The 25,150-nt window shown below is 37.0% G+C and overlaps 1 protein-coding gene across 27 annotated transcripts in view; it reads right to left on the reverse strand.

The window, feature by feature from the left end:
- The window catches only part of EPB41 (erythrocyte membrane protein band 4.1), a 199,073-nt gene that overhangs the window by 38,373 nt on the left and 135,550 nt on the right, over positions 1 to 25,150 (reverse strand). For 9 of the 27 annotated variants that reach the window (XM_089897478.1, XM_089897474.1, XM_089897447.1 and 6 more), the window contains 4 exons: positions 21,985 to 22,193; positions 18,608 to 18,664; positions 17,347 to 17,409; positions 12,525 to 12,701 (listed from right to left, as the gene is read on the reverse strand). In XM_089897478.1, the coding sequence (XP_089753604.1) occupies positions 12,525 to 12,701; positions 17,347 to 17,409; positions 18,608 to 18,664; positions 21,985 to 22,193 (506 nt within the window). Of the gene's footprint in view, positions 1 to 9,251; positions 9,360 to 10,697; positions 10,749 to 12,524; positions 12,702 to 17,346; positions 17,410 to 18,607; positions 18,665 to 21,984; positions 22,194 to 25,150 lie in introns of all 27 variants that reach the window. The other 18 variants (XM_089897550.1, XM_089897469.1, XM_022551984.3 and 15 more) reach the window with 11 other exon arrangements.

Consider the following 25,150-nt stretch of genomic DNA (forward strand, 5'->3'; position numbering starts at 1 on the left):
GTGGCTAGTAAAAGACGATTTTAAAATTCTCTCTTTCCTCTCTAGTGTGTCATTCTTAATCATGCAATACATTTCTCTTCAGTCTAAATTTTCTCTCTTGGCTATATCTTCCCCTACATTTTTTTTTTTTTTTTAATAAAGTTGCTATGCTACTGGTCCCTCCCTGGCTAGAAGTACATCCTTATAGTGCTCACTAGCTTCTCCACAAAACTTGAGTCATTTTCATTGTCCATTGCTATTCTCTGGCATATAAAAATTACGTCTGGATAAAGGAGCTTACTTAGGAAGACACTGGCCTTTATTAAATTACGGTTGGTAAGATTGCCTATCGTACGAAAATCAAAATCATTCTCTAATGCAGCCTTTTACAAACGCCAGCAAATGGAATTTGCCAATGACAATTATCCTTCAAACATAGTTTTCATCATTTCCTAAATAGTACTGTTATTAGATTATCCCCAGAATAGGTGAATGTAAAAGCAAACAGCTGTAAAATCGGTGCCTGATGCAAAATTTTAACTATTAAATAATAGAAAATTTTGCCTTAACACTGCACTCACCAGCAAGGACTCCACAGATCAAATGAGTGTTCTCAAACCTGAATAGAGCTATAGAAATCAAAGTGATTGAGCATATATGAAAGGTTATACTAAACATGCCTAGGAGACCAGACGTGACCAGTCAAGTTTATTTCATTATACTAAGAAGGGTTGAGTTGAAGAGTTGAAGAGATGGAGATGGAAAGGAAGGGGCTATAACCAGCACAAAAACTCTGATCATTTAGTATGGAACACAATTTAATACACTTGGCAAGATTTCTCAGAAGTCCCAATTCCAAAAATGATTAAAGCCATAAGCATTTAAGGAAAATATTATATCCCAATTGATATCTAGAAAATAGCACCTTGATTCCATAGAACTATATACAACAGAAAACGATGACTAGATATTAATTAGCTGTGTCTTCTCTTCCCAAAAAATCCTATAATAATGAAATGGTTTTCCATGTTAACATTTTCAATAAATTCCTAAAAGGAATGTGGCTTTGGAGAAACACTACAAAATTTTGTATTACTCAGACATGGCAACAAGGTACATACTTTGTGCTAGTAAATAGACCACTTCAAAATGTGGAGTGTTGGTTTTAAGTAATCACCTGGATGATACAACAGAATCTAGAACTGTGAGAGTAAGATAAGAGATAAGGTTCACCAAGGTGAAGTAAGAGATTAAGCAGTGGACCTTCTGTTAATTCCACATTATAGGAGCAGCTCTCCTCATGCGCACACATCCACACCCACTCCATCCTCACTCTTCAATATGATCAGAGAGGCATTAATAACTACTAATTTGTAGAGTGCTTCCTTTTAAAACAAAACAAAACAAAACAAAACAAGACAAATTCAGCATATTAAAAATGCTTCTAACAGATGTGACAATTACATGTGTTGTAGTGACTGGTTAAATGGGTTAGAAAAAAATTATCTTTAAAACTTCGTATAAATAAGTCAAATAGTTCTAAAGCTGGTTTAAAACATTAATATTCTCAGAAGTGAACGCATGTGAATAAGTTATCTCTGTTTTAGGATTGAGCATAAGACAATTACTGGGCCACACAGAAGAGTGAAAATATGGGAAAAACAAGAGAATTTTTCTAGAAAGACTGGCTGACAATATCTCTTGCTGATCTGCTGAAGCAGAGGTTCCTTCCCCCCCTTTTTTGGTAGTGGGTCTGTCTACGTGCAGCATTACTGACTCATTTCCTTAATGATTAGTAGCAACCAGAATCAGATTTGCAATAAGATTTATTCGTAATAATTTTACATATTAACAAAGCAAATAACATGAGAAAAATATCAAAGAAAATGTTCCAAAAAGAGAAGTTCTTAGCAGATTTCTTTAGGCTTAAATATCTTGCTCAACTGCTAATGGATAAACAATTTATTCAACCGTGTATCATAGCTAAAGGATCCTAGACCAGGGGGAAAGGAACATAGATTTAGGAATGTGTTAGAAAGCACCTCCCAAAGCTAATTACAGACCAAGGAACCCTCCAGAACACAACCAGTCAACTAGGGAGCAAAGACACCTCTGAAAGCATAGAACTTTATTTTATTCTGACTTCTTGGTAAATACTGCCCAAATCAGCCCTGAAATAGGGAACTCCTCTCAGAGAAATCTTTATTTTGAAAGAGGAACCCTTCTAAAATGTTTCCCTTAGACGCCCAACCTTAAATTTATACACTATGGTGTACCAAAAATTTAGAGTGAAAATCTTCTTTACCATGTTCATTAGATATCTCTAAAACCCGGCTAAAGAGAAGGTGAATTTGGGAATTGTTTCTTTATTCCTTAGGGGGAGATAGAGGCAGACCCTTAAAAACCAAAAAGAACAAAGGGGTTAGCTGGATTTGTCGCTGAACGTGTTAAGAGCACAGTGAACACAGAACAGTTTGGAAACTGACAGAGGCAGGCATGTTGTGGTGGTAAAGATATTTTAGATTATTGTTCAGGTGTACCCTGGCTGCCAGATAAATAGGAATGAGTGCCTTGTCTTTTGTTTTCCATTTCTAATCATAAACAAGACAAAAAACACTTCAACACTGAATGAAGATGTTAAGATTTTGACTACAACTCTTCGAAACAGTACAAAGGCAGAAAATCTAACTGATCAGTTCTGCCTCTCTAGACCTATGTCGGGGGTCAGCAGCCTACAGCCAGCAGCCAAATCCAGCCCTTTCTTTGCTTCTGTACGGCTATGAGCTAAGAATGGTTTTACATTTTTAAATGGTTGGGAAAGAAATAGAAAAATATTTAGTGACACATACAAATTATATGAAACTCAGATTTCGTGTCCACAAATAAAGTTTGACGAACATATTCATGTTTCTTTATTTATCGTCAATGCTGCTTTCACTCTACAATGGCAACGTTGAGTACTTTTGACAGAGACTATATGGACTGCAAAGCCTAAAATATTTATTATCTGGTCCTTTACAGAAAAAGTTGGTCAACCCCTGGTCTGACATACAAAACTCTTGATACCACAAGAGTTTGATATATTTGGTGTTTTTATATCATATAAAACACAAGACAAATGTATCAAACTGCTCTCTGAAATGTATTTTAGATAAACGCAAAATGTCAAATAACAGGTTCTCTTCATGATATCACACTCCCAAGATGTATTTACACATATAAACAAGTACCCTGGTCTCAATAATACATTCTATAGTGAAAATAGTTGATTATTACTGTGGTAAATGGATAAGAGCTTTTAACTGAATCAAATTACAAGACATTAACAAGAGAGACTGACACCTATCATAGAAGTATACGTAGATTCTTTGAATAAACCAAGGACCATACTACAGGATTAATAGGAGAGACAGTGGCTTCCGGGCCATACATGGGTTTTTTGGGCTACCTGCATGTACTGATTGGGCACGGGGTGATTACTTTGGCACAAACTTGTGTCCTAATACAAGAGATTCTAAGTGAAAAGTTAGACTTTATCTGTTACCATGTTACTAATTATTTAATTCAATTTAACAAATATTAATTATTCATTATATATCTGAGATACAAAGGTGTCTCTGGCAAACAAAGATAGATAAAACAAGGCTTCACACCTCAGAATCTCACAGTTTTGAGGAGACAGGCAAAACTAAAAGAGATGGATTAACATTTCAAATTTTTAATATCGCTTTTTCTAGTGGGGCTCTAAGTCAAAATCAGAATGTTAAACAGAAAGTAAGGTTCCATAACTGTATCATATCAAAGTGGTATAAATCAAATCATGTGAGGGCTATCATAGAGGATGTAAAGGTTAGCCAGGCTGTCAGAGAAGGCAAGCAAACTTAGAATGCAGGCTCTGGTGGTATGCTGCTTCAGGATATAATGGCAATACAATCTTGTCAACAGATTCTGGGCTACAAGAAGTTTCCAAAGCTACAAAACTATCCCACCCCTCCCCCCCAACTCCTTTATCTGAAAAACAAACAAAAAACCCCAAGTGCCTGTGTGATCTATGAAGAAGCTAGGATTTCCAGGAATTCCAAAATGTTCTTTTAGAGAGGGCAAGTCATTGGGAAGGGACATAAAACTGAATAAACCATAGGGAAGCAACCAATGGGCAATGGAGCCAGAAAGAAAAAGAGCTGATAAAACAAGAAAAGCTAGAAAAAGAAAGGAAGAAAGCAGAAGGATAACATGCTAGGAGGAAGACTGGGACAGAACTGGATATCAGATGGTAAGTTATCTGAGGGCAAGAACTGTGACTAATTGCAACGTGAGAGTTACTTTTAACTATGGTGAAGACCTTATAATGTGGAAGATAGAAAATTCTTCAGAATGCCTCCATTTAGAACCAAGAAGTGAAAGCTACAGGGAAACAGACTTTGACTTAATACATGAATGATTAATATCTAAAAATTTGGGATGTCGAAAGACATAATGTGCTATATCTTGGGAGATGTTTAATCACAGGCTGGGAGACCACTTGGTCTCTGAATCTCTAAATGATACTGTACAGAAGAATCAAGCATTGGAGGGGAGAGGAGTTGGATTGGGGGCCTATCCAATCCTAAAATTCTGATAATGCTGCCTCTTTGAAACCCATCCCTGCAATACATTGATTGCCCTAGAGGGCAATGAATAAAGAATGGATAGAGTAACCATGTTTTTCCTTTAATTCTTATTCTCTGTGTTTTGTTGAGATAGGATTCTATACATATGGAGACTCTTCTTTAAAGAGACAGAATTAAACTGCATCCTTTATTGATTTGGGGGACCTGAAAGGATAGCTGGGACTCTATGCCTTCCCACCTCCTTTAATCTTTAAGATTAGATTTATTCTGTTATTTACCCCAAACAGGATTTTGACTATGATAAAGGGGAGGGCTACCCTCTAGGATATCAATCACAAAAGATTAGAAAAGCATTCCTAACGTAGATGTTTCCTCAACAATCTGTCATCTGTACATTTGGTTAGGCTATTATTAAAGTTATTTAGCTTTCAGCCTTTATTTCTGATCTGTGGGAGTAATAAACTACTCTACTTTCTCTTCTCTTTATTTTCCAAGTTCTAGTATGAAAGGAATTTCGTTTACAACATGAAATACTCCATGAATTTGTAATCGCTGATCACAGCTACCCCTCTTCCTGTTCCAGCCTAACTTTATATGGCTTTCTTACTTTAACAACAACTTCTTAACCGTTTCAGGTGTCCATTCCTAAGGTCCACACCAACATGTTTCTTTTTGCATCATGTACTGATGCAGTAAAAAGGAGATCCAAGGGCATGAGGGATAACAGCAGCAGAAGTGAGCCACGCTTACTGATACTATTCCCAACAGTGTAGAGGAGGCAGGTGGAGTTATCCCACAGATAAGAATAAGGAGTTGTCTCCATTTCTACTACCAAAATTACAAGCAACAGGGCTCGCTTGAGTGCAGTGAAAAAAAGCAAAACTTCTATGTATAATAGAAACAATACAATAGTCTTCCGCAATGTGATAGAGAACGCTGTAAAAAAGTTTGGGATTTTTAATTTCTATGAAGATGAACAGAAGAGAAGGAAACTTGGTAGAAAAGTTCTATATATCTTTACTATGCTCAATACTCTTGGCAAGAAAAAAGCAACATTGAGAAAGTGTCTCATATTATCTTTGAATTTTCTGTCTTCCTTTTGTAAATACATGATCACTAGGTAAAGCCTAAATATAAATTTTGATTGGTAATGCCTTCAAAAAATAACCAAACCTCTAATGCATAGGATGTCTTACATGCTTTTCTATAGGAAATATTACAGTAGTGACTTTGGAATGTAGGAAGAAATGAATTGGCTTATATCCACAGAAATTTCAGAGTAAAACTTACAATAATATCTAATAGAAAGAAACGTACTAGGATCTAGGATGGCAACGAAGTCTAGTCCACACATAATCACTAGTCTCATGTTAGTCAACAGAGTCAATATCTTCTCCCTTCAAAACTTTTACCAACGATATAAACAAGTAGTAGAATTGACCCATGCAAACTGAATCTCCTTCATAATCCATGCATTAGCATAAGAATATGGCTAAAAGACAGGTCCAGAATATAGAGGCTGGATTTATCTTCAAGTATGGTCCACTCTAAAATACCACATGGGTAAGATGAATTGCTTAAGAGTACAAGGAATTTTTAACTTTAGTAGTTTTAAGTGTTTGGTCAAATATCAATACAGAGTAGATGGAAATCAACACAGCTATTTAATTGCTTACTTTTATTTTTAAAGATCCAGGAAGTTAATGTGTTTGTTTTTTTAATTTCCAGTCCCCAAAAGACCAAGAATTTAATGACAACCAGAGCTTCTGGTTACTGGAACATGTTACAGATTCATTCTCATGAGGTAGGTTTGTCTCTACGTTACTAGGTGGAAATCTGGGCACCAAGTAGTTAAGTGAACTTCTCAGAGTCACCCTAGAAATGACTAATAGCAAAACCAAGGCAAAACCCCCAGACTTTTTACTGGTCTGTATTGATACCTTTAGTCCAAATTGTTTTTCACTCATCAACCTGCTGTTAAGAAGCTGAACCAGGGTAAAACCAACACACAGTTATTTGGATCTGTCTCTGGTACCAAGAATGAAATGAGATGTGAGAGGGAAACCAAGACTATTTACAGCTTTATGTTATACATATTGGCAGCAGTGAAAAATATTTTTCCTCTGAAAACTGTGATGGGCATATCTTTTGAGCCTGCATTGGCCAGCTTATTAGTCCAATACGAAGTATATCAGCCCTTCCCCTCTCAACCATTCTCACCCTATTAACAGAAGAAAGGGCCTCTCCTTTGATCATCAGTAAGGACCTCTGAGGGCTCCTGCTGCACTTCAGAAAACCGAAAAGTATTGTTGGCTTACACTAGACTTTTAATGGACTTGAAATAACTCCAATACAAAGAGAAACAAAACTCAAGGGGACGTTTACAATAATAATTAATAAAATGCTATGTACATGGATGAAAACTGGAAATATAATCTGAAACAGTTATAAAAGTATCAACAAAATCCTAAGATTATTTCCTTTTTAGTTTCTTGAAAAAAATTCAGAAGAATCTAACCAATGCCATAGTTCTGTTATTTCATAAGGAAAGCTCTCATATCTCTATTTCACAGATAAAGGGGAGTACTGATGTTGATCACTTTCTGTGTTAAAGAATGGTTCTGCAGGGCTTCCCTGGTGGCGCAGTGGTTGGGAGTCTGCCTGCCGATGCAGGGGACGTGGGTTCAGTGCCCCGGTCCAGGAGGATCCCACGTGCCGCGGAGCGGCTGCGCCCGTGGGCCATGGCCGCTGAGCCTGTGCGTCCGGAGCCTGGGCTCCGCGACGGGAGAGGCCACAGCAGTGAGAGGCCCGCGTACCGCAAAACAAAAACAAAAACAAAAACAAACAAACAAAAAGAATGGTTCTGCAATATTTCAGGTTAATTTGAGGTCTCTTTTTTCTTATTATGAGTGAATCAATAAATATGCTTAATTACAAAATATTTCTTATAAACAGACATAGCCTGTGACATGAAAGATATACTCATTCCAGATTTTAAATTTTAACCTGCTTCTCACTTCTTTCCCATCTTTTTGGATAGCCTATAATAACAGAGTAGCAGTTTTCAGGAAATACCAGAGAATTATTTCTACATGTCTCCAGAGAAGATAGAATAATAATAGTGGGTGTTGAAGGACAAAAGATTCTTGGCTTTAGGGTTCTCCTTTTTTGCTCTAAGACACCGTCATCTTAAAAACAAAAAGTCTTGTTTAGAAGTTACATCAGCTGGAAGTGTTGAGAAGTAAAGTGCAATAATCTCAATTTGATAACTCTATGAACTCAGATTTCAAAACAAATATTTGAGACAACATTAACCAAATCATCCATATTGGTACATTCAAGCGCCATAGAAAGCAAGCTACATGCAAGATTTCATTAATATTGAGGGAAAAAAAAAACCAGGTTAGGTATCCGAGTTGTGTTGTGAAGAGAGAGCACACGCATATTTACTTCAGGTAAGCCTTAAAAATCAACATGCAAACAGAAGACACATACTTGTCACGACAGAACCTTAGCTCACAAGGCCATCAATGAAAAACAATTGATTTCAACACACATGTAAAAATAAACAAGTCCAAAGTCTATCAGAAAAACAAAATATATCGATATCTATTTTAAGCTTATCATAATGGCTAAATATTGCTTCTAGCAATATAATTACTTAACTCATAAAGAAGTAACACAGTATTTTAATTCAGAGAAGGGTATGTTTATGTACAGACCTTAAAGAAATTTGTTATTCCAGGACTTTTAAAGATGGGCAGAGTAGTCTGGAAAATTCAGCCCTGGCTGGAGGCTAAAGGGCACCAGCACCATTTTCCTTAAACCATCAACATTATACTTGTGAAAAATGCATTTAACCTTTGGAGATCTCTTCTATACACCAGGCAGGATAAAGTTGTTTGTCCCTGTACGTCTCAGAAATACACATAAGAAGGCCACAGAAGTCAAAAGCCCTTTTCCACAAAAGGCCTTTGTATATATTGGTTTGATATATCAAGAAAAGGAGTGGTTATAGATTCACAGATTAAAATGTATCATTTTAAGGCTTTTGAAAGGTTAGCAACTTGAATTTTTTTCTTAAACTACAGAGCCCATGCCCCACAAATAGCTATCGAAGATTAGGAAAATATGCCATCAAATGTTTCTACAGGATATCCTGCTTTCTGTGAAACACCGGAGAGGAGTACATAGCAACAGTGAACAATAAGAACATGCAGGATAAAAGAGTTAAAGCTTTTGGGGAAAGTACCAACCTGCCATATGCTTAAATCAGATTTGCCTAAACTTTGGTGAGGAAAACTGGCTTGAGCAATGCATTGCTACTCCTTTGTACCCCATGATATATATTCTACAAAGAGTAACATTTTATTGACAGAAAAATGATCACAGGCTCTCCCCTAGGACAGTGAACTATCAAGATCAGAGGGCATCACACAGGAGATAACACAGTAGAAGCGAACAACAAAGTTCAATGGTTTTAGTCTTGACATTTCAGATGAGCACCCTGTTTTCCGATCACAGAAAGACCAACCACCAGACAGCCAATGCAAGAACCACGAGAAAAGACATCACAAAAGGAATACGAGGAGATGAAAAAGTACTAGAGTAGAGGTGGCACTTTTTGAGAAACTTGTGATCCTCAGGGATTGGAATAGAAACCTTGGGAAGAATTTCTTCATTTTCTTGCTGGGGCAAGGCGCTTTCAGTAGATCTCTCTTGCCTTTTAATTTTCTCTTCATCCTGCACTAACAGAGCACGTTCCTGTGTCTGCTTTCACGGTAGAAGATCAAGAAAGACAGAGAAAGATGAACAAAATGACAGATGGAAAATGCTCAAAAATGATACTTGGGGATGTGCAAAGGATTTGGGAAGATCTTTTGGACACTGTATTTTACTTTACTTTGGCAATTATACTGGCAAAGTTTCTATAACACAGTAGGGTACTCAATAGGTAATTGAATGAATGAATGAAGAGTAGAAGTCCTCAAAGTTCAAGGAATCACTGGACTTCCTTAGTTATAGTATTTATTCCTCCTTTAAGGATATTCACACAAATTTTCGGTCATTTTTCATTGCTTTGGTGCTGCCAATTTTCCTTAGATCAATTGGGCAAAGCCAATGATGAAGCATTCTTCTTGCCATCAGAAAAGTTACTTTTATTACAAATAGAATGGCAGAATATAAAATGTTATCCTCATATCTCTTCATATGGACTTAGAAAACTGCAAGAGTTCATTCAGTATGGCAATTAGCTTTTGCTCAAGGGAATAAAAATCCTAATCCTATACATTTCTAAGACTGCAAAAGAAAAACGAAAGTATAAAAGTTTATATGAGCCTCCAAGGTCTATCAGAAAAAAACCCCAAAAACCATAAACCAAACTCCCACAAATCTCAACAATTACAAACTCCCTCCCCCCTTCAGAATCATGATTTAAAATAATAATAACGACCATCATGAAGGTTTATACAACACATTAAGCAAATGGTTTTGATACTTTTAAGGAAAATTATTTTTTTCCAATTGTCCAATTGAGAAATTTTTCTCCCCTGGCAATTTCTGTACTCTGCCATCCAGTCAAGACAGATGTTTTCTATGAAAGGAAAAACTTGGCTCTAAGTTCTCTTAGTTGAGCCAGCCTTCTCTGATCTGTTTGGAAGTTCAACACTGGTTCTTTGCACACCCCTAAGTGATACGTATCAGGGAGAAAGTAGCTGGGGGACTGGTCAGCAAAAAAAGGAAAAAAGGAAAAGAAAGGATGCAAAATTATAATGATTTTTAAAAGAAAATAAGGGGGAGAAGAAAGACAACATAAAAAGAATAGGGTACAATTAAATTCGTTTTTCTCTCCGAATACATATTTATATCTTCATGCAGCTTTTCAACCAGCCATGCGCCGAAATAAGCAAATTGAAAGCTGCAAAATGCAGCAGCGAAAATGTTATGTGTTAGGGCAAAAGGCGGTGAGTGTGAATTTACCAGTATAGCCAAAAGAAAAAAAAAATCACTGAGCAGCTGCTGTTCAGTTCTGGGGGAATTATCTGCTTAGTGCCATGACAAGAGCAAATTCTGATTGAGAAGCACAAGTCATAACAGCAGCATTACCTCTGGCCCACCAACCTTTCTTTCCGAGGGAAGGACAGAGGTTTTCTTCACCTGGTCATACACAAATTATATAAAATTCAGTTGCCTTGCAATGTAACAACAATGCTGTCAAAGGTGGAAGAGGTATCCCCAGAGAACAAAAATATTGTCCTAATTATTAAAGAAAAAGTAAGATACGCCAGGAAGTAGAATTATCCTATATAAAAGGTTATCACAATATAGTTCTTACTTATTGCATTATTCATTTAGAGGGGTAGTATCATAACCCTAGAGCTAAAGTACTCCCTATTGATCTAATTTAATTTATAAAAGTCATTTCTTTAAAGTCGACAGAATGAAACAGCCATTCCCAAAACTAGCCCTAAGATGGTTTCTGAAGGGTTTCTATTAAGACACAAAATATTTTCTGGAAATGGAGACTGGTTCAACTTTACCAAACCTCATCCAAGAGGGTACTAAGTTACTTCTCCAAAGTAGCTGAGTATCTATTATTACTTGCACAGAATCAAAAAGAAAACTTCTAGAAAATATGCAGTTATGGTTTGTAGATAGGGTTAGCCAGGCGAGGTAGCAACAAGTGCTTTATCAGGGAGCCATAGACTTATAGAAAGCAGTCACTGACTCAGTTCAGGGTATATGCTCCAGATTTGGGATACAGAACTAATGTCCACTTACACCAGAGAGTGGAGGCTGAGAGGACAGTGAATAAGAACAACTGCATCCTATCAACCCTGGTAACTCTCTCTGCCTGCCCATCATTCAGGAATTCTCCAGCCTTCTTGGTGAAGCTGGTTCAACTCTATTTGGAGAACTGTTAGCCAATTTTAATCACATTTTGAAAATTATAAAATGTATCCTTTGTGAACCAACTTTTATTATCTTCTCCAGTTCCAGAAACTAAACAGTAAGTTGGATAGTTTACCATGAACTCTGAATATAAAAACAAATTTTAAAAAAATTATTAAGACATCACTTTACCTTTCTTAACTAGAATTGCTATTGTTTTGGGAGGAAACAAGCATATAATTTTAAAATCATGACACTCACTCACTGAGTCACTGGGACTATTTATATACATACTTAACCTGTATAGGGTAAAGGTTAAGTAAAGAATTTTTGAATATGTGCTCAAGGTAACTTTTAAGATATTCTCATTACACAGATTCAGGTGTAGGATCTCTAAAGTGGGTAATGACAACAATTATGGAAAAAGAACAGCCTCTAAAAGGTATCTCTTCCTCTAATTGTGACTATCTTATAAAACAGTGTATTAAAAGCTTGATGTTACTCATAAAGATAAAATAAATCATCAGTAGTTCTTCTAAAACTGAAATACAATCATTAATACTTGCTATTCTGCATTCTCTGGCTGAGGTCTCCTTGGTTTATTATATAATTGTGGTCAACCATTCCAGACATTTCTAAGTTGTGCAAACGTTCAAAGTTTTTTAAAAATGCCTATCCCTTTCCAAATTTTGACCTTACTAAATTTAGTAAACTCTCTGGTCCCTGAAGTCACAGTTTGAACATAAAGTTCCACTGGCTTATGGTCAATTTCTAAACACACACCAGGCAGAAGCATGCAGCTGCAGAGACAGTTCTCAGGGCCCAGTCATCGACTGGTAGCTCCAAATGGCCCCCATAATTGGACTGAGTAGTCTATATGAATTAAAACAAGTGTTTGATGATGAATGCTTTAAAGCTGGAATGAATTGGTAAGACACCAAAGCTAAATTTCAGCTCTAAACTTTCAGATACAGATTATCAATATACAAAAGCATTTATCTCACTCATTCTCACAACTGGTCACATGGACAAAGTACTCACTCCTTCTCCTGTAGGGATTTGCCCATTGATGTTAAGTGTTCGAAAGGGTGAGTGAGTGGATAAGCGTTTATCCCATTCACTAGGCTGTGGTTCTGGTACAGATTCCATGAAGTTCTTTTTCAGCTCACTGATGCTGGCATGATGTTTTTTGATCTCTTCTTGACTTTTGTCTAAATCCTATAGTTGAAAGGACAAGATGCAAAGCAATAAATATTCAGGGAAAAAAACAACACCAAGGGGAGACCATCATAGACTATGGGGACTGGTAGAAAATACACCACATCCAGGATAGATGTTGTTAATCCATAAATTACATTCAAATTGTAAATATACAATATGGTATATTTGCTTTTTTTTTTAACACAGTGCTTTTCTTGGAAGCAGTGAAGCATCGTAACCCTATAGCTCTTAGCAGTTATATAACCTATAAAGAGCTCACTCCTTAATTTTACAACTCTTCTTCCCATTACGACACAGCACTAGATCTCCAACTCCTCATCCCAAGCAGGTAATCCCACAACTCAATTAGCCTCAGCTTGATAGGAACTGATTTAGGCTCAGCTCAGGCAGGATGGAGATAGCAATAGAGAAGGAGAAACTGTTAAACGAAGGACATGGTGAAAGATTCAACTCCCATTATGGGTTGCCTTGCCTTGGTGAGTTGCAACTGTACAGTATCCCTCTATTTCTACCTGGAGATAGTTTTGCTTTCTTACCACTAGGTGACTGTTGCTGGGTTTTGGTAAACAGGAATAGCCCTTTCTCGATACAAAAATTTATTACTGAAATTCCTGGCTCAAGCCTCCAGAGCAAGTAGTTACTATCTCTGAATAATTACTCAGGGGTATAAAATATAATGGATTTTTTTTTCTTTGTCAATACTATCCACACACACTAAAAGCCTTATGTTTTGCAGCTTCTGACAGCTTCACTTCATCCCTCAGTACCATTCAAACTAGGGACCATCTTCCAGTAACCGTCAATGGATGGGGAGTGATTTAATAAGAACTTGTCAAATACCTTATATGTCTCCCTGACGACTTAAAATAACTAAACTGTTCCTGCAGATGTGACTACTGGACAACTAGGGGGAAACTCTCACAGGCAATATTCCAGGGAGAAATGATCAAAACTAGGCTAATAAAGCTGTAAATAATATGAGAAATAACATTCAAGTTTATGTAACAGGAGGCATAAACCAACTTTCAAGAGACTTGGCCAGAAATAATCTGGGAAATACAACGTGAAGACAAAAACTCAAATGTTCTTGGTCCAACATATTTCTTCAAAAAAACCCTCAAAAGGTCTATGCTTGAAATCAAAACATGTGGGAGCCTGTCACTTGATGACTGCTAAAAATTCTGTGTTTATTATATATCAAGGCAGCTCTGTATCCAAGAAAAGCATAATACTAAATATATCTCCTAATATGCTGTGTGAATTTGGGGATTAGACTTTTCTTTTTTGGCTCCGTGGGAAACAGCCTCATTTGGTGTTGAGGGTTGGGGGGAGGAATTCATTTAAATAAAAATTTGTTTTAAAAGTTTTTCCTGGGGCAATATAGGCTGCAATTAAGTAAATTTTTTTCAAAAGCAATGTCAAAGAGAAAACAGTATAGGAAAAAGAATCAATGAGGCATATGAAACAATTCTGATTCTGGAGATATTCATTCAGAAAATTCATTTAATAGTCTATTCTTTTTATTTTTGCAAGACTGAATGATGTTTATGTGCTTTTAGATCAGTCAAAGAGAAAACTAACCCAAAAAGGGCAATCCTGTAGCTCCCCCATAAGAGTACCTCTTGCCTGCTGAGATGAAATGTGAGTATAGCTCAAGAATATGGGCTTCACCATGGGGAAACAACAGTTTGCACTTTTGTTCTAGCTGAAAGCAAGAAAAGGCATGTTTACTAGCTAAAGAAAAGCAGGAACAAGGTCAGTCAAAGACTCAGTAGTAGGCTGAACAACTGAGACCCATCAGGCACGGAAGGCTCTGTGACCTAGCTCCTGACAAAATCAAATCTGCTTGGGCCAAGAACTAAACGTATTTGGGAGGGTTAAAGGTGAGAATGGAGAAAAAAAAAAAAAAAAAAAAATGATTGGGCTTCCCTGGTGGCGCAGTGGTTGGGAGTCCGCCTGCCGATGCAGGGGACACAGGTTCGTGCCCCAGTCCGGGAAGATCCCACATGCCGCGGAGCGGCTGGTCTCGTGAGCGGTGGCCGCTGAGCCTGCGCGTCCGGAGCCTGTGCTCCGCAACGGGAGAGGCCACAACAGTGAGAGGCCCGCGTACCACAAAAAAAAAAGAAAAAAAAAAATGATCAAGAGAGGCTATGATAAAACCATAACTCTCTGGGTTATTAGCCTCTTACTATAAAAGATGGTGATTTGTTACTTGTCCTGCCTAGCTTTTGATTGGCTTGGAACCTGAGAAAATAAATGTTCCAATAAAATCAGCAGCTTCTGAGGGAGCTTTCTCCATCCTTCTTAGCTGGCTCTGTTGGAAACCTGTAGGGGCACAGAGTTAAATTAAGATCTCAAAGGGACCTGTTCCAAATAGAATTTGTCACAGAAACTTGCAACAGGTTCTCACTGGGAGATGGAGGAGGAAACAGTAGATCTAAAAATGAACTCGACCTTATTTGTGCCAGAACAAAGCATTAGTGGGGGTGGGGTAGGAGTAGGGGGAGGAGGGAATGCTTAAAAAAAAATCTGCTAGAGTGACAGATAACTTGAGAGAACTTCCCTAAGTGGGGGAAAAAAACTTTTACAATACTAGAGAATGATGGTTAGCCAAACTACTTGGGCTGTTTTCAGATTAGACACTTTCTGATGCCTATCATCCTATAATTTTAGCAGCAATCAAACCAAACATTTAATTAAGTAGAAAATATTCTCAAAAGATAGTTAGTAGTTTTAATTTTCAAACACACACTTATTTAGAAAGCCCCTCTCATGGCTGTCAATGAAATACTGGGAAAAACGTATCACACACAAGGACTTTGTGAGTCTCAGAAGCCATAACACACCTCATTGAACAAAGGACAAATATATGATTGGTACTGCAGGTTCCAGTTAAGAGGCAGAATTACAGATGGACAAGTCAAGAAATAGGCATGTTTGGAATTGGGAGATGTTACATTATTGAGTATAAGGAGATCAACTGATATCTGTTATTCTCCCTAATCTCAGAAGCGGAACCATTCAGGTCTAGTTTCAGCTATGCGCTAAAGCAAAGAGATCTAGTTACCAAGTTTGAAATATCCTAGGGTCCAGCCTAAGAAAACTTCATGTTACATGAGGTAAACATATATAAAACACTTGGTATTGTGCCTACCACACAGTACATGATTAATGAAAACTGGCCATAATTTTAATTTTTATCAAAGTACTTATACCTAGCAGGCACTCAAAATATATGTATTGACAAAGAATAGATGACGTTAAGTAATTACTGGATGCTATTAGAGTTCTATCTAAAAAAGTTGCTTCAAACATCCACTTTAATAATATTTACCATTACATATGCTCATCTTTCAGGTCTCAGCTTAAGTGTTACCTCTTCATAGACAACTTCCCTGTCCATCTTATTTAGAGCAGGTCCTTTTTATTAGCACAGCATACTATTTCCCCTTCATAGCTTTTATAATAACTTGTAATCATTTTATCAGTATTTGTTTACTTATTTATTGTTTCTCTCTTCCATTTGTCCCTACATTGGATGCTTCCTGAAGGCAAGAACGATTTATCATCTTCCTATATAGTTACATTTCCTTTATACTTGAGTTAAATCCCTGATGTCAGAATTTATACCCATTTCTTTTGGTTCTGTCTTGAGTGGAGTTGTAAGATAATTAGATCATTAGCTTCCAGGTAAGAGTTTCTGAAGTGTAAACATGGCCTGTTTCTGTACAGAATAACTCCAATTTCCTAATTTTTCCTCATAGAGTTCCTGTAATCTTCTAGTTAGTTTTTTCCTTATCCCGTGTGGAGCCTGACACTAGATAAAGTATACTAATATAGGCTTGGTGAAAATCTGACCGATATTAAATACAATGGGAAAATGACCTTACAATTCCTACAGCACATAGTATGTTGCTATTTCCGAATGGGAAAAAAAAAAAAAGTGTAGTTTAATAGAGTTAGATGGACCCTCACACAAATCCTAGCTTTACTGATTTACCAGCTCTATAACCACAAGGAAATTACTTAATTTCTCTTAGCCTCAATTTTCTCTTTAAAATAAAAATCCCATACCCATAGGCTTGTTTTATAATTAAACTATCTAATATCATACTAACTACTCATTAAATGCTAGCCTCCCTTCTTTCCTTCCTGTATCTTACTTTTTTCCCCCCTGATTATTCTTCTGTCATTTTTTTGGTATCCTCAAAAAGTTAAGTCCATTTTGAATTGTGATCATTTCTCCTATTTTTCCACATTCCCCTGATTCAGAAGATGAAAAAATTGTATAAATTTGATGCTTGAAACATACAGGAGTTTATACTCTTGGGCAATTCAAGGAACTTTTAAACAGTGATGTAGTTCTTTCTAAAAGTGGGTAAAACAATGGAACCATGGGATGCTGAGGTAGTCCCAATCATATATTTTTTAGATAAGTATGAGAGATGGAAACTAAAGAGTCAGAAGTGGAGATGGTTGCATATCTTCATGTTTACCAACATGCAAAAGCATTTTAAACCTAAAATTCTCTCATGCAATGGCATGCAAAACCAAACGCAGCATAGAAAGAAGAAAGGGGATCAGCAAAGAATGCAGAAGGTTACAGACAACCAACTGAAATAAGCTTCAAGTTCATACAAACCTCCAACATTAAATTGCTATGTCTGATATAAATGTTTTCACCATCTAGTCTCTCTCTCTTTTTCTGTGAAAATGAAAGAGGGAAAAACAGAAAAGCATAAAAAATTAAAATGTTGTTCTTGCGCGAAAAAACTGCAAATTGGCAAACCAAAAAAATATTTAAAATTAAATGTCCATAGCGCAGCATATGCCAACATGAAATGGTCACAGAACCACAAGGACACACAGAGGACATGATTACCACTAGAAAATGGATGACATTGTTCATGAATGATGGAAGAATGCGACGATGTTATTTAAATAGACAGTGCTCCTGGCTTCATTGGCTTCTTACATAACAAGCTGCTTTACGTTCCTCTGTGAGCTGTTTGAGGGTTACCTTAAAATGCATGACTTTAAGAAGCCTTGACTCTCCATGTTCCATGGAGTAGGGAAATGCTTTAAGACATTATTTAGTGTTTTGGACATTATTTCAAACTTAGTAATACTGCAGGTACGTATGGCTCTAATATCTTCCATAAGAAAGATCTAAGGGCATTTTATACATGGTCAATCAATATTCTATTCAGTAAGAATTGATTCATCCTACTCTATGGTTGGGAAGAATGAGACACAGAACAGCCAAACCCATAATTATCAGCAATACTGGGAGTTGCTGCTATGATGGTTTCCATAATAAATATGCATAAAATACTGTCAACGATTCCAAGCGTATGGTACCACTGTGAAATATTTCTTATAAAGTTTAAATATAAAGGATAGATTTGGCCTTCACTAATTATTTCATTCTGTTTAAAAAGATATTTTCCTACTGGAAAGTTTATTTTAATGAAATTTTTCAATATATAGTATAGGATTATAATTTCTTTGGTATACATATGTGTGTATGTATATGCATATATATACATAACATGTGTATATGTATACCTGCTATTAGAAAGTAATTTCAGATTAAGAGAAATCAATGAAAAGAATGGACCACTGTCTTTTTAATGCACTTTGAAAGTCAGCATGGGTGATGGTAAAGTGATTTTGTGAAAGTGAAAAATGGCTAACCTTCCTCATTCTTATCAGATCTTCACTTTTTTCTGCAAGCTTCTGTTTTGCCATTATTAAAAAAGAAAGAAAAATGATAAAATATTGGCTCATTGAAGTTTTTTTGAACCTTCAACTTATAATTTTTTTTTAAGGAGCAGGGAGTGGGAGGGAAGAAAAAATTGGGGAGGGAGGGGAAAAGGAATAAGTGGCCTATTGGCACAAACCTGTATTTGGTCACCATTTGAGGTGGGTACTGTGACCTCGATGTGGGTTTTTTCCACCTACATTTAAGAAATAAAGTGGTAAAAACATTTCAGGTTAGTAGGTTTCTATGAATAGCATCATTTCCAAATCAGCTGCATCTTTAGGCTGCTTGTAAAATAAGCTGATATGTAATCATCATGATGCAGTCTCACGGGGGTATTACAGGCAAGGACACTGCTCTCAAGAACAGTCTGTTAGTTCACCATCACATTCTCAAAGCTGAAGAGGTAATATGGACAACCAAAGGATCAAAAAAGAAAATTAAGGTAATTATTCTATTCATGAAGAAAACATATTTATACTTATTGATTAAAAAGTACTTATTAAAAATAATAATTTAGACTTTAAAAAGTCATATGGTTTTGTTTTGCTTTTTAAAAATGACGTAGAAGTATCTTAAATAACATAAAAACAAATTTACAAATGAAGATACCAATGTATGACATACATGACAGAAACAAAAAGAACATCTTTACAGTTTAGAGCACACATAAAATAAACCACATATGACACCAAGCAGGTAAATACAAAAAATTTTGTTAGTTGATCAATATATTTAAGGAGGCAAGTTTAACCCTTGAGTTTATTAGACAACAACACATCAAAATAAACTCAATCCAAATTGTTACTGATGCATGCAATTACTTCCAAGGCTGATTTATAAATAAGCACACACAGGGCTCAGCTGCAACATTCAACACACTGTAATCTCCTCTCCAGGGAGTTGGAGCCCATGTGTTCGGTGGATGGAAAAGATTCATCCTTAAGAACAGGAAGAGAATAACTAAGGCCTCCTGCCTGGCTTTGAAATACCTTTAGCAGCAGTCATTTTATATACCCAAAATGGAGTAAGCATAAATTTAAAAACCAAGAGTGATCAATGCCTAAAGCACTGGATATATCAAAATGAGAAAAATTTTTTTATTAAGCGTCAAATCAATCACCCTGTATCATTACGTTCTTTACAGAACCTCATTAATCTGTGGTTTTGATGTACTCTTTCTTTCTTTTTTTCTTTTTCTGGCCGCTGTGCAGCTTGCGGGATCCTAGGTTCCCAACCAGGGATCAAACCTGGGCCCTCAGCAGTGAAAGCACATAGTCATAACCACTGGACCTCCAGGGAATTCCCTTGACACATTCTTTTTAATCACACTTGGGAGCATTACCTCAGAATATAATGTCATTGTGCTGTTTCCTCTAGGACTGAATGTAAAGAACATAAGATGATACCAACCTTTGTGACACTGTCAAATCATAAGCACATCTGGCTACAGTCCTTTTAACTACTGGGGTAATTAACAAATTGGGTTATTTCTACTCTGAATCTCAGTAGAAATAACTGGGATTATTCTGGGGTTATTGCTGTGTTGCCATTAACAAGTTATTTCGCCTGAGTTTTAAGCCTTTTATTGATAAAATGGAGATAATAACTTCATAGAGTTGTGAATGCTTAGCAAATGGAAGTTTTCAATTATTTTGTAAAGCTTAAATTACTTGTTTCAATGAATGATGACTTCTTGCTTTGGGTCCTTAGCAATCCAACAGCAAGAAATTGAGAGCCTCTACTTCAATCTAAGAATGGAGACCAAGTAGCAACAGTACTTCTATTTATGCTCCTACGGAGAATATCAATGGAGATAAAGATGCACATGAGGAAAGGTACTATCTCCACACCTGCAAAGTAGGTCTTGTCAAATGACTCAAGATGCCAAAAAGCTATCTCTATCTGGCACCAACTTAGTGTTAGGCAATGAGATTTCCACAATTACAAGGCTACTTTATTACTACTGCTGCTTTATATAGTAAATACAGCTTCAGGCAAATTCCATAATTATTTTCTAACTGCTACAAATAAAATCAACTCAGAGTCACCCTTAACTCCATCACTACTATTACAGTAACAGAAGGTTATCAGAGGTGGCTTTCAGTCTGATCTCAATACAAGTATCTCAAAATTTATTTATATAGAATTAACTGGCAAGAAGACCCCCAACTGGCACTTAAATGGTGAGCATATAACAGGAAGTGATTTCTCCACTCTGCTGAGGTCCCAAGAGCAAAGGGAACGTATTCTTGAAGATACTTATGTCTGTCAGACAGGCAAAAGAACAAATAAGTTAGCAGAAAGCCAAAAGAATCTTAGCCACCAAAAAGATTCCCTTGTCAATTCCAGTAATCTAACACTTTTCAGTTAGTATCACAAATGGAAGGACAGTCAAAAGTGCCAGGTGAGCTACCCTAACATTAAAAACTGAAGTAGTCTAACATTAAAAAGGCATTGTTGATACTGAACCTGGTGGTCAATGTCATGCACATTTGGCTAGATACAAAAATGCAAACACCTACCATTCACTCTGGATTCAAGTTGGTCTCAAAGGACCATAAAAACTATATGTCATATTGAATAGTTTTGTTTTTTTTTAATACAATCAAAACAGAGCCAGATTGGCCACTGCTCTATAGGTAAACTAGATATTGAACTGGCTCCAAAAGAACAGGATTAATCCATCTGCCAAGGGGAGAGCACTTACCAAGGTCTTATATGGTTTTAAATTCCTTAACAGACGTATAAAAATGTAATTTTTCTTATAAAGACTGCTTCTATTAATTCCTGTTGTCAACAGTGAGACTCGTATTTACTTCAATAAATCTGAACTGACAGCTCAACTCCATCACTGTTTAAATGTATTTTAAAAAGCTTATCAACATATAAAAGATCAGTCCATATACTGTTACTCCTGGGAAATCTACTAATTAAATTGGTGATTTTTCAACAAAGTTCTGTGACTGTGGGCACAATCAACTCAGAACTGTAAACAACCCAGTAGCATAACCTCCCCTACATAATGGATCTTCCCCTTTTTGTAAAGTTTCTTAAGATTCGAACAACCATATAGATGTGCTTTATATAATATCTGGATATTCTTTGGGTATGTTACACATATATCCATTTTAGGAAATCAAATTATATTTTACTCATACTAGCAGAGCTTACTCTTAAAAAGGAATGTGGAAATTCCTTCTGGATGAGTAAAAATTATTTTTAAAAACAGATGATCACAGTTCTGGTGTGTTTTACAGACTCATTTTTTAAGATTTAAGTTGGGTAAAGCTGTGGGTCACCAGAAAACTGGGATAGCTTACAAGTACTTCATGACATAATTCTATGAAAATATTTTACAGGTTAATGGGAGATATCTCCTTTCTGAAAGAGTGAGGAAGAAATAACTTTGTTAGGATCCGACAAAGAACAGTGCTTTGAGAATCTTCCTGGTCAAGGAGTCAACACCTCTGAACCAAAAAGTGAATTAGCTAGACATTTGGGCTTATGACATACCTTCCACACTTCTGTGAGCTCTGGCTCAGGTTGCTCAGGTGGGACTTCTTCCTTTTTCACTTCAACCTGCACTGTTTCCTTTGGTGTTTTAGAAACCACTGCTTTTTTAACAGGTGCACCTGGGACGCTGCCTTCTGCGGCCTGACTCTGAGCAATGGCCGGTGCAGAGGTGGGCCGAGGACTTCGGTCTGCTGAATCAACGGCTGCTGCTACGTGAAAAAGGCACAAGTGAAGGATAAGTGAAGGCAAGAGTCACTGTACTACTTCACAGCCACCAGGTGAAATAATTGTGACTCCAGGACACATACGAGTGGTACAGTGTCCAGTAGGTTATCATACAGAAGGTAAAAAATAAATTATTAGTGCTCTGGCAGGTAACTGATGGCAATAATGGCAATAAGAAAGCTAAAATTACCCTAACAGAAAAGCTAAAATGTCCTGACGATAATGTTCCATAAAGGGTGGGACAGGAGGCGGGAGGGGGGTGGACGTGGACACAGAAATATATGAAAAAAAAAATGGAAAACTCATTTTATTAAAAAGTTGGCAAGATTGTTTAACCTTGTAATCTATTAGTTTCAAGAACCTGCAAGGTAGTCTATGAAGGAAAAAATGGGTTAATTAAGTCTGATTTCTTCTATGAAGGCCTTTTGAAATAAAGATCCATTTATTTATAGGTGATTTCAGGAACCTAAAAATATATTCTAGGAAAAAGGATTAAGTCTGATTTCTTCTGCTAAGCCTCCTCAGAATGATTACAAAATAGCTTGATAAAGGAATCTTCTTATAAGACATGTACATATTTTGATGCTTCTTTAAACTTAAGGGCAAATCTTTGAATTTCCTTTTTAATTGTTTGATTAAAAAATAAAATTCAGCCACTCTATGTCCTTTGGTTGGGGCATTTAATCCATTTGCAGAACACTCTCTGACATAAATTGCAACAAGATCTTTTTTGATCCACCTCCTAGAGTAATGAAAATAAAAACAAAAATAAACAAATGGGACGTAATGAAACTTAAAAGCTTTTGCACAGCAAAGGAAACTATAAACAAAATGAAGACAACCCACAGAATGCGAGAAAATATTTGCAAACAAAGTGACTGACAAGGGATTAATCTCTAAAATATATAAAAGTTCATGCAGCTCAATACCAAAAAAACCCCAAACAACCCGGGCTTCCCTGGTGGCGCAGTGGTTGAGAGTCCGCCTTCCGATGCAGGGGACGCGGGTTCATGCCCTGGTCCAGGAAGATCCCACATGCCGCGGAGCGGCTGGGCCCGGGAGCCATGGCCGCTGAGCCTGCGCGTCCGGAGCCTGTGCTCCGCAACGGGACCACAACAGTGAGAAGCCCGTGTACCACAAAACAAACAAACAAACAAAAAAACCCTACAATGAGGTATTACCTCACACTGGTCAGAACGGCCATCATCAAAAAAATCTACACGGCTTTCCTGGTGGCGCAGTGGTTGAGAGTCCGCCTGCCGATGCAGGGGACGCGGGTTCGTGCCCCGGTCCGGGAAGATCCCACATACCGCGGAGCAGCGGGGCCCGTGAGCCATGGCTGCTGAGCCCGCGCATCTGGAGCCTGTGCTCCGCAAGGGGAGAAGTCACAACAGTGAGAGGCCCGTGTACCGCAAAAAAAAAAAAAACACAAAAAACTACAAACAATAAATGCTGGAGAGGGTGTAGAGAAAAGGGAACCCTCCTACACTGTTGGTGGCAATGTAAATTGGTACAGCCACTAACATACAGAACAGTATGGAGGTTCCTTAAAAAACTAAAAATAGAGCTACCATATGATCCAACGATCCCACCCCTGGGCATATATCTGGAGAAAACCATAATTTGAAAAGACACATGCACCCCAATGTTCACTGCAGCACTATTTACAATAGCCAGGACATGGAGGCAACCTAAGTGTCCACTGACGGATGAACAGATAAAGAAGATGTGGTACATATATACAGCGGAATATTACTCAGCCATACTGTTCTCCATAGTGGCTTATCAATTTACATTCCCACCAACAGTGCAAGAGGGTTCCCTTTTCTCCACACCCTCTCCAGCATTTATTGTTTCTAGAGTTTTTTGATGATGCCCATTCTGACTGGTGTGAGATGATATCTCATTGTAGTTTTGATTTGCATTTCTCTTATGATTAATGATGTTGAGCATTCTTTCCTGTGTTTGTTGGCAATCTGTATATCTTCTTTGGAGAAATGTCTATTTAGGTCTTCTGCACATTTTTGGATTGGGTTGTTTGTTTTTTTGATACTGAGCTGCATGAGCTGCTTGTAAATTTTGGAGATTGATCCTTTGTCAGTTGCTTCATTTGTAAATATTTTCTCCCATTCTGAGGGTTGTCTTTTCGTCTTGTTTATGGTTTCCTTTGCTGTGCAAAAGCTTTTAAGTTTCATTAGGTCCCATTTGTTTATTTTTGTTTTTATTTCCATTTCTCTAGCAGGTGGGTCAAAAAGGATCTTGCTGTGATTTATGTCATAGAGGGTTCTGCCTATGTTTTCCTCTAAGAGTTTTAGAGTGTCTGCCCTTACATTTAGGTCTTTAATCCATTTTGAGTTTACTTCTGTGTATGGTGTTAGGGAGCATTCTAATTTCATTCTTTTACATGTAGCTGTCCGGTTTTTCCAGCACCACTTATTGAAGAGGCTGTCTTTTCTCCACTGTATATTCTTGCCTCCTTTATCAAAGATAAGGTGACCATATATGCGTGGCTTTATCTCTGGGCTTTCTATCCTGTTCCATTGATCTATATTTCTGTTTTTGTGCCAGTACCATACTGTCTTGATTACTGTAGCTCTGTACTATAGTCTGAAGTCAGGGAGCCTGATTCCTCCAGCTCCGTTTTTCTTTCTCAAGATTGCTTTGGCTATTCTGGGTCTTTTGTCTTTCCATACAAATTGTGAAATTTTTTGTTCTAGTTCTGTGAAAAATGCCAGGGGTAGTTTGATAAGGATTGCACTGAATCTGTAGATTGCTTTGGGTAGTATAGTCATTTTCACAATGTTGATTCTTTTCCTGCCTTCTTAAACTGAGTATTCTGAACTTAACTTTTCCTGATAAATTTAGATGTATAAGCAGTAAAAATTAGGTCATACGAAGGAATTCCATGAATCAGAACAGATTAAAAATTGAAATTCACAAC

This window comes from Delphinapterus leucas, chromosome 1, assembly GCF_059928025.1.
Source record: "Delphinapterus leucas isolate spDelLeu-1000000601 "Yukka" chromosome 1, BTC_Dleu_Yukka2, whole genome shotgun sequence".
NCBI lineage: Eukaryota > Metazoa > Chordata > Mammalia > Artiodactyla > Monodontidae > Delphinapterus > Delphinapterus leucas.